The 13,781-nt window shown below is 41.4% G+C and overlaps 1 protein-coding gene across 5 annotated transcripts in view; it reads left to right on the top strand.

Annotated features, from left to right (window-relative positions):
* The window catches only part of RPTOR (regulatory associated protein of MTOR complex 1), a 434,461-nt gene that overhangs the window by 177,793 nt on the left and 242,887 nt on the right, over positions 1–13,781 (top strand). For all 5 annotated transcript variants that reach the window (XM_066615740.1, XM_066615739.1, XM_066615738.1 and 2 more), the window contains exon 6: positions 12,748–12,923. In XM_066615740.1, the coding sequence (XP_066471837.1) occupies positions 12,748–12,923 (176 nt within the window). The remainder of the gene's footprint in view (positions 1–12,747; positions 12,924–13,781) is intronic.

Below are 13,781 nucleotides of genomic sequence, written 5' to 3'. Positions count from 1 at the left end.
ACTCTGAACATCATTGAAACATAAAAGGAGCACTTTCACCATAAGGGGAATGACCCAGAAATGGCATGGGCAGGGATTGGGGGTGGTGGTACCCTGACAGCGTGGTGGCGTATATGTATATATGCCCTCAATCATCACTGGTGTGCAAGGAGGGGTTTTAAACTACCTCCCCCATTATCCAAGTCTAGATTGTATCCCCTACAGCTTGCCCTGGAAAGGAAGTTGCAGTTGTCACCAATCTGTAGTAATAGGAATACACAAATTGCTGTCACACTTTGAAGCTTAAGGCAAGGCAGCAGTGCTGGTGGTAGTTTTGTAGTTGTGGAGTCATAGCTTGCTCGAGGTTCCCCAGTGATTCTAGTTTAGATCAGGAAACTTACTTGGTTTCATTGGGGGGTGTTAATATTTAGATGTCCCTTAATATTTAGACGTTGCCACAACCTTCAGTGCATCAAGGGATATCCATCATGGAAGCATCAGATGTTGGAGATACTGATGAGCCCTTGCTATCACCCAGCCCCATAGATTTCAATTTCAGATTCAGGTTCATAAAGTTCATAGAGTGTATGATGAAGAAGGTTCCTTGGAACCTAACCCCATTTTTCCCATAGGCTCAATGATTCAGTATCTGCTACCTCGGTATCCACGTAAGAACCTAACCCTAGTGGATAACGACAACTGACTGTATATATTATTTGATTTTTTTTTTTTTTTTGAAAAAACCCTTGTAACGTTAATACAGTGCTGGTTGGAAGTTTCTGTTTCTTAGATTTGTTTATGCAAACAAATCAAACCTCAGGTTATTAATCCAACATTTCCCTCTTGGTATTTTTAAGCAATAGCTTTTTGCTTGAGCATGGCAAGTGTTGTTATGGATTAACTAGGTAAGAAATGTTGTTTTCCGTTTTAGATTGTACACTTGATAGGGAATGCTATGCACTTGTTAAAAAAATGCACTGCCTGTAAATTTTTTTTTAATATATTGGGGATTAAAATGCAGGTGGATATCAGATGACAGCAACTGCATAACAATGTAAAAGTGTGCCATATGTTTCATAATTAACAGATTTTGATCTTGGTACTATATTTTAATGAAAATTAAGAAGTGCCTTTGTGGTTTTTCTATTAGGCTTAATCATACTGGCTATTGTTCAGATGGTTGCTTGTATAAATAGCGGATATTAAAAACACAAAATCTGTTCATCACTAATGTCACTAAATATTTATTTTGGTAAATATATTTCCAGTCTAGAAGAAAAAAATCAGTATAGTGTGGAGTCTAAAAAATATGAGCTGCATTTATTCAGTCCTGTTTAAAATTTATTTTTCCTCATTTTATGTGCATTAAAAAAAGATTGACCTACTGGATTATGGACTCATGGAATAATTTGACATACTTTATGAAAATGTTGGCCTGTGATATCTGTAGGGATTAAGAGATGGCCAGATGGTGTGTTGAAGTAGCAGATCAGAAGTAGTTGTGTGTCCATAGTGTTTAAAAAATATGAAAGAGTAGCAATGTGAAGTATTGGATTAGAATTTGATTTCTCCTTTAGCAATCATAAACCAATGGGCTAAGCTGTGGGGGTGCCTTTTCAGTTAAGGGTGCTATTATTCATTTTAAACACCTTAATATGAATGGGCTAGTGTTTTCTAATTTTTCTAACTAGTGTTTTCTAACTTTTTGATAATGGAAACACTTTCTGAATTAAAATTAAAATGGAAGCTACATTTCATCAAATTACTGACTATAATCTGTATATTTGTTAATCAGAAGGTCTAGAAACTTTAATTGTTTTCCAAATGCAAGCTGTGATTTATGGAGGTCATATTTTTGTGTGTGGATTCATAGCATGAGCACACTCCTGAGTGTACTATCAGCATTATGGAAAGAAGTGTTTTCCCCTGTGGATACAGATTGGAAATGTTTGCTTAAGTCTTTAAATCTCAGTGGAAATACTGCAATTAGGAAGATTTCTTTCTCAGCATGAATAGTGTTCCTGAGGGACATAAAGATGAAGGGCAGAAATGCCAGTTCAGTGTTCTGAAAATTTTAATTGCTAGTTCAGCTATTTTTGTATTCTATTTTTTTTAAGCAAAAGACAACAACTCACTATAGTTTCAACTTCTAATCATCCCGAAGGGTTCACTTTTATAAAATGCGTCTTTGACTTAACAGGAGCCCAGTGAACATTCTGAAACCGTATGTAAGATTCTAGCAATGCTGTGACCATAGGGGTTTGACATGCCATCCAGTACCATAAATACAGACATATTCATCTACTCTTAAGAGCCATATCTACTCTAAGAACTACTCTGGGCACAAACACAAAAAGTGCAACTTCTGTAACTAAAAGACATCACAGTACAATGTATACGTATGTGGATATGGCTACGGTTGCTAACAAAATAGACCCAGGTCTTTGGGTGGGATAAGAACAGCCCCACTGGGTCAGGCCAAAAGCCCATCTAGTCCAGCTTCCTGTTTCTCACAGTAGCCCACCAGATGCCCCAGGGAGCACACAAGACAACAAGAGTCCTGCATCCTGGTACCCTCCCTTGCACCTGACATTCTGACGTTGCCCATTTCTAAAATCAGGAGGTTGCACATAAACGTCATGGCTTGTAACCCATGATGGATTTTTTCTTCAAAAATTTGTCCAATCCCCTTTTAAAGGCATCTAGGCAAGATGTGGGACAAATCATCCAATTAAGGCATTGTCGGTCCATTGTGCATCTGAGCAGCATGACTATGCACAGGTAAAAATTTGGGTAACCCAGTTTCTTTTCCAGAAAAGCTGCCAAACTTCCCAAACCTACCTAGTCATGCCAGCATGCCTCCCCTAGTCTGGGTCCTCTGCATCCGAAGCATGTGCTCTGCAACTGAGCCTGTCATAATATGCAGATTAGAAAAAAACGTCCTGTCCTACCCCTTCCAAAAAAATGTCTTTCATGTTTAGAAACCATTTTGAACTGTGGGTGACATCAGTTCTTGCTGATTTTTTTTTTTTCTGAGTTGACAATGTTCCTGGCATTATGATATTTGTCCTTGTAAACAGTGACGTTTTCAGGGAGTCTAACAGTTGTCTTTGAAGGCTTGGTTTTATGATAGTACATGTGTGGTCTAGACTGATTCAAAGACAGGTGCTGGGCTGCTCAGAAAATAAATTGCATGTGTGTTCCAGTCATTTGTTAGCTCTCACTGAGGACTGAAGGCACCCTGTTAATAGCGTTTAATTATCTAATTAACTAGCTTCACTGAGTTCAGAGAGTGTCTGTAAACACGCCATAATTGTGGGTAGCTAAATGAGCTGCTCAAGTGCACTGTGTTAAACGAAAGACCGCTTAATCTTCCTCTGTCATCCCACATTAATTGCTTATATCTAAAACACCTTATCACATGACAAGAGGAAACAGAAGAAGGGTTGGAGGGGATCTGTGCATGTTATGGACCTTGCTGAGATTACATAGAAATCAATACTCACAAATCGGTTTTAAGTGTGCTTCGGTCTCTTCCCTCTCCCAGCCTTATTTTCAGGCTCTTTTTTTTTTATGTCTCTGAAATATATTTTGCGAGAGCAGCACAATTCCTTATTTTTTTATTCCTCCTGTGTGTGGGAATTAAATGCTACTGTGGGAGTACTTGTTCCTCTAGACTTGACTGGGGTACATGACTAACTGCTTCTGATCAGAACTGATGAATCAAATTTGTAGTTTTGATTTGTTTTCCATCTTCAGCACTGATGAATCTTTTGAAGTTGCAATTCAGTGTACCGTTATATGTCAGTGATGTGGAGAGTTTTCCTAATCTATCATCTGCTGAAAGGAAGGAATTGTTCTCCCCTAGCTTTGTTAGCACATCGGCATAAAAGATGAGGATGCTGTCAGTTCTGAGAAATCGCCAGACCTCACCAACACAGGAAATGATGACAACTGCAGTCTCAAGCCTCCATGTTCATTCTTTTTACCTTCTACCAGTCCGTCCCGTAAGCAGTTGCTTTTGTTGTTCGAAACAGACATGAGACCACAGGAAGATACTGATGACTGAACCTAAACAGCTGCAGATCAAGCTTTGGCTCTCTGTACACGATTTGTCCTCTGTGTGGGTATATAGGGGTGTACAGGACCAGCCCATCCATGAGGCCAGGTGAAGTGGCAGCTTTGAATGGCAAGTTGGGGAGGCAGCAGGCCAGCAAGAGTGCCTTCCTGCTGCCCTCCCCAGTTTGCCACCCATGCAGGTGCTGCACCCTGCACTTCGATTTCTTTTTTCAGTTGCTAATAGTGAGACAGAAGAGAATTAGGGAACTGGCAGCTTACCTCTTCTTTCAGTGTTGTTGCAGTGAGTGAACAGTTGCATCAGGACTGCTGGAGGAGGGAGGGGAGCTATCGTAATCTTGTTCAGATTTCTTCCCTTCAAGGTGTGTAATCGAAGCCAGATTGTGTTTCTGCCACACTTGTGGTTGTTTCTTCAAAACAGGCTTGGTGGAGTGTGTCAGAAAGAGGAGAGCACCTCTTTGGCTTGCAGCATGCTCTGCCCAGTCTGTTTTGAAAAAGTGATGGGGCAGGTAAGGAATGGACGGTGGAAAGGAGCAGTATTTCCCTCTAAGATGAGAGGCATTGCATGGCCATGCAGTTTGAAATGAAGTTCTGTGCAGCTTGGCGACCTGAAACAATGATGTCATTGTCTAGAGCAGGTGTGCCCAAACCCCGGCCCTGGGGCCACTTGCGGCCCGACATAGTGTCAGAGAGACCCCTGTGGACAATTGGGTCCACAGTGGACAATTGTGGTCCACAGTGTCAGAGAGACAATTGTGGCCCTCCTGCCAAAAACTTTGGACACCCTTGGTCTAGAGAGTCCAGAGGCACCACCATGCAGCTATGAAAGGGCTCCATGTAGCAGTGCAGAAAGTAAGGGGGGAACACTGGTAAGGGGGTGTCAGGTCAAGTTGGGGTGGGCAATGGGCAGGGAGTAGGCAGAACAGGGTGATGACCGGGGCTGGGATGCGGGTGTGTTGAGGGCGGGAAAGGACAGATGTTGACCGCAACAGCTATGTTGATATTCTATCCCCTTCCCTGCCTTGATCTGCCTATTTAGGTCCTCTCAGATTTGTGCCAGTAAAATCACTGGCATAAGTCTAAATAGACCCATCGGGGAGCAGAGATTTTACTCTCCTGACAAGGGAACAAATGTTCCCTTACATGGAGGACACCTCCAAGACTGACCCCCCCCCCATAGGATGAAGTGCATGCTCTGGTGGCATGCTGCATCCTTAGAGAGGGATTTGAATAGGAGTAGGCTGTTAGTTAAGTCACATCTCACACAGTTGGGTTCAAATGGAACAGTCACCCACTGCATTTCTTCCTTTTTCATGGAATCTTGGTTCACTGGTTTTGGCTCTAAAAAATAACCCTTCTTCCTCTAATTAACTTAGCATAGCCAAGGTAGTTTCTGTAATTGTTATTGTTGTAGTAAATTGTCATTGTACTTTCTGTAATAATGGTCACTGACTTTACCTTTTCTGACTGCACCTTTGCAGCTTTCTCTGTCTCCATGTGTGTGCCCACTAAGGAGTTAACTTCATGCCTCTGATGAAGTGGACTGTAGTCCACCAACGCTTATGCTGAAATAAATTGGTTAGTCTTTAAGGTACTACAAGACTCTTGATTGTTTCTGCTGCAGCACACTGCCCCTGTGGAAATTAGCCATCCCTTGTAAGGCTACAGGACTGCTAACGTGAATTCCTCTATGACATTGGAAAGAATAATTCACGGGCATTGATTTGTTTGAACCACTGAGCATCCTTAAACTTTTCATTGTCCAGACATTTGACACTGCAGCCATGTATACTAACCGCTAATGTCCATATTGCCAGTCATTTGCAGAATCATATTATTCTCAGGTGTGTGCTGTGTCACCAAGTTACTGAGTAACTGCCAAGTTGTTAGCTGTCTGGCAAGAAGAATTGCTGTAATCTGCTGGGGTAAAAGGTCTAGAACAGCAGTAAGTGAGTGGTCAGGAAGCCAGGAATCTTGCCAGTCTAGTGAAATCTCTATGCCTGAAAAGCCAAGTGAATACAGTGGACTAATTTCAGCCCACTTAGTTCACTCTAGATTATTCCTGGTATGTATTCAGGATGAAAGTTGTCTTAGAAAATGGAAGGCTGCCCAGACAATATCAAGGCTTGTTCTGGAAAACTGATGATATTAATCCATTAGCTGAACACAGCTGATTGTGTGCCATCAGAAAATGCTTTTCTATCCAAACGGCATCGCCACTTGGGTGTTTCTAAGTTTTGGATTGTTGAGAGCTGACCAAGTTACTGCTTTGCATTTACAGTGAGCAAACACTTTCAGGTATCATGAAATCAGTTCAGAAGTACTTCATTTTTGGTGGGGAGGTGGCTAACCTGAGTTGATTTTGTGATGTCTATAACTTTTAAAACAGAAGACGGCAATTTCTTCTAGATTGGGATTTTTTAGCCCTGCTGAACACATGAGCAAGTTGCAAAACTACTTCTAGAGTAACTTTCAGATGGTAAATCTGTTCTGTGAAATTGTTTGTGTTACTAGTAGTAAAATAACCCAGCGTTGTTGAGTAAATTGTTTGTGGTATGTATTATCAACTGTCCCTGATATCTGGTCCTTGATAAAGCATCCCTTCTTACAAAAAAGTCAATTGTCTTTGTAGACAGAACAAAGATTTTTCTCTCCTTGTTATTTATTGTTTTGGTTTAGCTTCTGTGTATATGTGAGGGAAAACAATTGAAGAAATGCCACTTCTTTCCTCATCAAGGATCAATTCATGTGACATTGTCTCTTTACATCATTGTTGTGGCTATACAGTCAGTTCTCTTTATATGCAGATTCACTACCTGTGAGTTCTCTTATCTGTGAGGGGCAGAATTACCACCTGCGGAACTATCTGCAACTCTTGTTATCCATGAATTCTGTGCTAGTGCCCCATCAAATGGGTGTTAGTATTGGCCCATGGAGAATCCTCAGGCAAATTTGTGTCTGCTTCCAGACTTGCCCCACTATCTTGGGCACCATCTTGGGGGCTCCAGTTAAACCTTCACAGCCCTGGTGATGCCCATGATGAGAGGTCTCTGGAAGGCTACCTGAGGGCTGCTCTGGGGCTGGGGCGAGCCAAGGGAAGGAACCAAGAGATAGGTGGAGAAGGACATGTTAAGCAACCCCTTCCCCCTTGCTGAACTCTGAGGCGCCATTCTTAGGCCAGCAATATTCAACAAGTTGAGGGATAGCCAGCACGGAGAAATTGCTATCGCCAAAACTTCCAGTGAATCAAGGGAAATCTATTAGGTGTTGGAGATGTAGATGAGCCCTTGCTATCACCCAGTCCCATAGGCTTCAAGTTAATATTCAGGTTCATAAAATTCATAGAGTGTACAGTGAAGAGGATCCCCTGAAACCCAACCCCATTTTCCCCATAGGTTCAATGATTTAGTATCCACTAGGTTTTCTAAGAACCTGATGCTAACAGAGAAACGACTGTACATTTCCTCACAGTAAAGGAACTTTGATGCATGCCTATCTTTATAATGACTTTCATTTGAATAATAGACTCTTCATGTTAATTTGCAATATGTGATCTTCTTACAAACTGGTCCCCCTAATTATATATGAGAGCCGGATATATACAAATATGAGGACCAGAAAACTTTTATGGTGATTTTATATGAATTTGGGGCACTGATTACAAAAAAAATTTGCATTGGTTTTGCCCTATCATGTCTAATTTTGGAGATAGAGCATAGCCTCATTACAGAATGGTTCAAGCAGCTTCCTTGTGAGGAAGCCATGACGTAGGCTTCCTTGAACAGTTCACTAATAAGGCTATGCCATCTCTCCAAAGCATTTGGGAACTGCTGCACTACTTGCTCCTTCCTCAGTCAGCCTGCCTTCTCCTGATACCATCCCTAACGGCCCTTATCCTTGTAATTACTGAACCTCTTTATTTGACATCTCTGTACTTAAGTGTTATAATAATATTGTCTTTCTTATTCAGATAGGCCACTACTGAGGCACTGTATAGAATCTTGCTGTAGAATATACTAAAGTGGTATAAAGTCATTTTGGTATGTGTGCTGCAAGTCCAGCGTGAGTGGCATATATAATTTCCCATATCTTTTTCAGGTTTTCCTCTAACACAGTGGTTCCCAAACTGGTGGGTCGCGAACCACCAGGGGAACTGGAAAAAGGCAATTCCCCCTTAAGGGGAGTGGCCAAGAAATTGGCAGCAATGTGATTACCACGTTTTTTCTAACTTACCTTGGGGTTACTATGGCTCTCCAGAGGGTCTGGGGAGTCTGCGACCCTCTCTGCAGTCCTCCCTATGCCTCCAAAGTACTGTAAAAGAGGGGAAAGAACCATTTCTGGTTTTGCGACAGGAAGTGGTTTTCCCCGCCTTTTTACAGCACTTTGGAGGCCTGCAGAGGAGGTTTTAGGCTTCCCAGACCCTTTGGAGAACCATAACAACTCGCTGGTAAGTTAGAAAAACAGGTTCCCAGCAACAGCACGATCATGACGACTGTATTGCTGTCCCACCTATGCAAAGCTTACAAAGCTCAAACTGCAAGTAGGACTTGGAGAACCTTAACTCTAATGAATGGGGGAGCAGACGTCAGTGCTGTCCAGTGAGGGCAAGAGGGAGTTGCAGGCTGGACAATTGTCCATGCCTGAACAAGTTTCTTGGATCCTCTTTTTCTCTCTAAAAGTGCCACAACCACCACTCACTGGTAATTGAGCCACTTGTGGTCTTGTGCTGCAGTTCGACTACCTTTGACATGCCTGATAAATGTGGTGTTTTAAAATGAGTAAAGTCAGCAATCTTAGCAGCCTTTTAAATGCTTTTTAAATAACCCTGTAGCTGGTGTTGATTAGGATGGAAAAACGAGCCTTTGGGCTATAGAACTGTTTATTTCTCCCTACAAGTTCTCATGAGACTGTAAAATATATCAGTTGCATGGTCCATTGCTGTTCTTTAATATTCACTTTAATCTATCCCTTGTTACTGAAAGAGACAACTACGTGCAAAAAAGAGCAATAAAGAGATCTGAAGTAATGCAAATTGGTTGGAGAAGAGTTTGGTTTTCAGATAAAACTTTAGAAGCACGATGTCTGTCATAGCAGGGGACAAATTTCCTTAACTACTTGATCCTATGAAGTTTGACATTTCTAAGCACTTTAATTTCAGTGGACTCAGGGCCCAATCCTGTCCAGATTTCCAGCAATGATGGAGCTGTGCCAGTGGAGCATGCACTCCATCCTTCAGTGGGAGGGCAGTCATTTGTTCCCTTACCTCAGGGCTGCATTGTGTCTGCATCAGTGCTGGAAAGTTGGATAGGGCCAGGCCCTCAATGGCATCAAACTCTGCACAGAATTGGGTTGCAAAACTGAGAATAATGGAGATCCAGTGATTTTGAATAACGGTAGAAGAACCAGAAGAAGATTTCCAGATATGAAGGAACTCTACAATTAGAGCTCAAGTTTATTTTCATTGATTTAAGTTTTTGAAAAGACATGAGAATTGAAAGGGAATTTCCTTTCTTGTGATTAACATTTAATATCGTCAAAGCGGTTCTTCAAAACAGAAAAAAAGCATTGTTAAAATTCTGTGTGTGTAAAATTCTGAGCATGCTAGGTGGTAAACAAAAGTGGATATTAAATCCAACTCCACCAGATCTTGAGCAGTTTTTTTTAGACCCTGGAAAGGAATACTACAGCAATGAAATCTGCTCAGTGATAGCAGAGCTATGACTGGATGAGAGGGCAGAGGCAAACATTTTGGCACATGAAGAAACATGAAAAGTTTTCCCAAAGAACCTGTTTACTTTTTCAAGCTTGTTCATTGCTGTTTGTAATCCCAATTGGCTGCAGACTTTGTGCCTTTTTCTTTTATAAATAGCCCTTCATCATAGTTGTAGTGAAGTTGTTACGTAGCCTGTTGAACTCAGTGCCCCATCAACGTTATTGTGGACCACAAAGTTTGGAGTAAAGAACTGGTTACCTTCACTTGCCCTAAATGATGTCATCACACAGGCAAATCTGATTAGCTGGATTATGTCACTATTTTTTTCTTATTTGCATTTATAACACCCTTCTAAAGAGCTTAGAGCAGGAATTCCCAAAGTGTGTGATGCAACGCCTTAGGGTGTTGCAGCACATTCACAGGTGCGCCATGGGATGCCCCTGCTAGCCCCTCTTACCCGTTCCTCTGGGTGCCATCATCTTGGATTTTGCAAAGTCTTGGAAGATCCAAGATAGCAGCACCCAGCTGAGCTGGGAAAAAGACGATGCAGGGGTGTCATCATCCAGGTAAGTCTGAGAACCACTGGTTTAGAGTATTATAGATGACAGGGCCAGCTCCAGAAGTCCTACCAGCTCCAGAAGGTATGGGTAGGCCTTTCATTGAGACCTGGCTGCCCTACCTCCTCATTCACCTTATTACTGATTCCTTGATTGTGACCTTATACTTACATCTTTTGAACTCCCCCCTTCAGTTTTTCACCGTGGTGCTGGATTTGGGCAAGTGCTGCTGACATCTTGGTTTTCCTAGGGACTGACTGGTAAATTATGCCTCTTAGGGCGCAATCCATGGCACTTTCCAGCACTGACATAAGGGCAGTGCAGCTCCAAGGTATGGGAACAAACATTCCCTTACTTTAAGGAGGCCTCTGTGAGTGCCGCACAACTTCAGGCTGCAGCACACATCCCATTGGCACAGCTATACCAGTGCTGGAAAGCTGGTTAGAATTTGGGCCTTAGGCTATGATGTTCACTAGCTCTCCCATATCAGGATTTTAGTCTTGCAGCTTTTGAAACTACACTCTTGGTAGGATGTCCTGTGGCACCTATTTTTCTTGTTTTGCTTTGTTTTCAATCAGCCATTTTTTTGTAATGATTCCAGTAAAACAACTGGAGTGAAGAAATTGAATAGTTTTCTACAAACACTTTCTTAATTCTGTTTACATAATATGTTAATCTTTATACTGCTCATGTGTGTAAACAGCGTTTGACATTGTGTTACTTTTATTAATCCTTCAGTGTAATTCTGGTTTCATGGCAGTGTTACCTGGACCAGTCACAGCTTGTACTATCCACTTCTTGCCTGGGAAGCTGTTTTTGCTTGGTGCCGTTTCACTATGTTGACTCTGTTTTGGGTAATCTTATTTATGTGGAAGGGTCTTGCATTGGCATATCTCCTGTGACGCCCAGCTCTAGGTATAAGGCTTTGCTCTTCTTGCAGCCTGACTATTATCATTATCATTAAGAATATTTATATACCTCTGTTCGACCAAAAGAAGATCTCAAAACATTTGACAAAGCTAAATAAGTGGTTCCCTGTCCCCAAAGGCTCACAATCTACACAGACTATCATCAATGATCGTAAAATGGAAACTTTAAAAATGATTCACAGAAGCTGCTTACCTGCCTTCTTAGCAGTTATGTGTCCACTAAATAAGACATGTAATGTCCTTTTCCTCCCTGTGTAGGTATTTTGAGTGAGTCTCTTCCTTTTACCCTGATTTCCTTTGTTCTCTCTGACTTCGATTATCCCAACACATCTCCATACAAGTCTCTTTTTTTGTCTGAATACACATGACTAATTAGAAATGTAACTTTCATCTTTGAGTATGAGGAAAGGCTAGATTATTTATTGATTTTCTTTTTTGCTAATTAGGATCTGTGATTTCCTTTGTGCAACTTGGAGGCCATATCCAAGTATTTTGTCATCTGGAACAAATCTTTCTTTGCAGCCAGAATTTAAAACTACCAAGACATCAAGGATGTCTTTTCCTTTTTTCTTTTGAAAGATGCCATGCAAGGTATAGATAGCGTCATGAAGAGTTAACTTGGTTTTTTGCTGGTTCCCAGTCTCAGAAACATGATTTTTCAAAAACTTCTTGTGCATGAAGGAAGCAAATCATAATCCTGGTCTCAAGTTAGGCAGACAGATTTCCAAAATGCATTTTTCTCTTTACAGTGTTAACCAGGATGACAAAAACTATTTGACCCTAATCTTTTGTTTTAGGTTTCTAATTTCTCTGGAAAGTTTACATAGTCTTACATTTTTAATGTTTGGACAGTCCTCATTTCAGGTGTTGGTCTAACTACAGTTTGGATTCTGGCATTTCATGTGGATGAAAGGAATAGCTGAAAATCCAGATGAAGATGATGAATTAGTGTAGGCAGTACCTGCTGAAGACATTTTTCTGCCTGATCTGGACCACCAAACTGCGCTTTCTCCCCCCCCTTTTCCTGTTCAAATCACACCCCGTTCCTTTTTCCCTTTTCTCTCAGGAAGGGGAAAGTAATGTAATGCTGTTTCATCTTCATCTGCTGGTTAAACTGTTGTGCTGCCCTGGCCCACCACTCGTCCTCTGAGGTGACTTGGTATGGGTTGTTTGGTCTATACAGCTTTCTTTATGCGCTCACCAAATGGTGTGTCTGAGAAAGCACTGCTTTCCACAGGGTGCTTTTTGGACATCAGATTATGCACTGTACAAGGAGCACAGGAAGACTTCCTTTTGGGTAAATCACTAGTGATAGGTTAGAACTAATCATTCCTGAGTTATAGTTGTGTACCAATATCATTAGCGATGGAATGATTTGCTAAACTTTATCGTCTCTTCATAGGTTATGTTTTCAGAGAATTTTCTAAATATAGGGAGGCAGTGAATAGGAAGGCTTAACTTTGTGTTTGTCTGTGTTTTACCTCCTACAAAGGTGGCTGCAATTAACCCAAATCACCCACTGGCTCAGATGCCTTTGCCCCCTTCAATGAAAAACTGCATTCAGCTAGCAGCATGTGAAGCAAGTGAGTTGCTACCGATGATCCCTGATCTGCCAGCTGATCTGTTCACATCCTGCCTTACGACACCTATCAAGATTGCACTGAGATGGTAAGTGACTTACCTGCTAGCTAGGGGGATATTGCCTGTTCTCTGTGCCCTGCCTGTTGTACGAACAGACTTGTTGACCCAGATACTCCGGCTCCTCTAAAATCTCTCTGCAATACTAAATTACAAGGATTTGAGGTGTTCATCTGGGAGAAAACATCTTATTTCACCTTCCTGGCTTTGATTATCCTTCTGTTTATTACATTTTGGATTCTAGCTGGATATTCGGGTTTGCTCAGATTAAGGGACTTACTGCGTTGGAAATTAAAATAGTCTGCCTTTTCACAAATCAGAAATACCATATGGTGTGACACAGTGTTATATCAGTAGACCATTTTTCAGACAAGCTATAGTGCTGATCCTCAAGCTTCTCTTCCTGTGCACATGCGGCTTGTTTCGGTGGAGTTTATGTTGGCAGTGCAGCTTGAGGACTGGATGGTAAATCCCATATGTTACAAAAATGTTTCATATAAGCTAGTTAAGTAATAGCACAATGAATAGCATTAAGAAGTATCAACAAAAGAGAAGATTTTTTGTGGCCCTCTTATGAGGCAGAGAAATGAAAACTTATTCCATGAAGTTTACTCTTCCTAAACAAATGGAACATACACAAGCATGTTTAAAGCTTGAGTAAATGTAAAGTGTTCAGTTCTGCTTTGCAGTTCCAGTGCAGAATTAAATTGTTGCATGTATACTGCAGACTGTTGAAGTGTAGATGGCATCTACATGTCTTTAAACACCCATTTAAAGGTGTACACCCATGTGTATATGTTGAGCCCTGGCCCATTCAGGATTCCCAGTCACATCTGTGGGGACTACTAAAGTACAAGTATGTCATCCACACTTTACACAGTTGTGAAG

Source organism: Tiliqua scincoides, chromosome 2 (genome assembly GCF_035046505.1).
Source record: "Tiliqua scincoides isolate rTilSci1 chromosome 2, rTilSci1.hap2, whole genome shotgun sequence".
In the NCBI taxonomy this organism is placed as follows: Eukaryota; Metazoa; Chordata; class Lepidosauria; order Squamata; family Scincidae; genus Tiliqua; species Tiliqua scincoides.
This window is presented reverse-complemented; position numbering and strand designations above follow the sequence as displayed.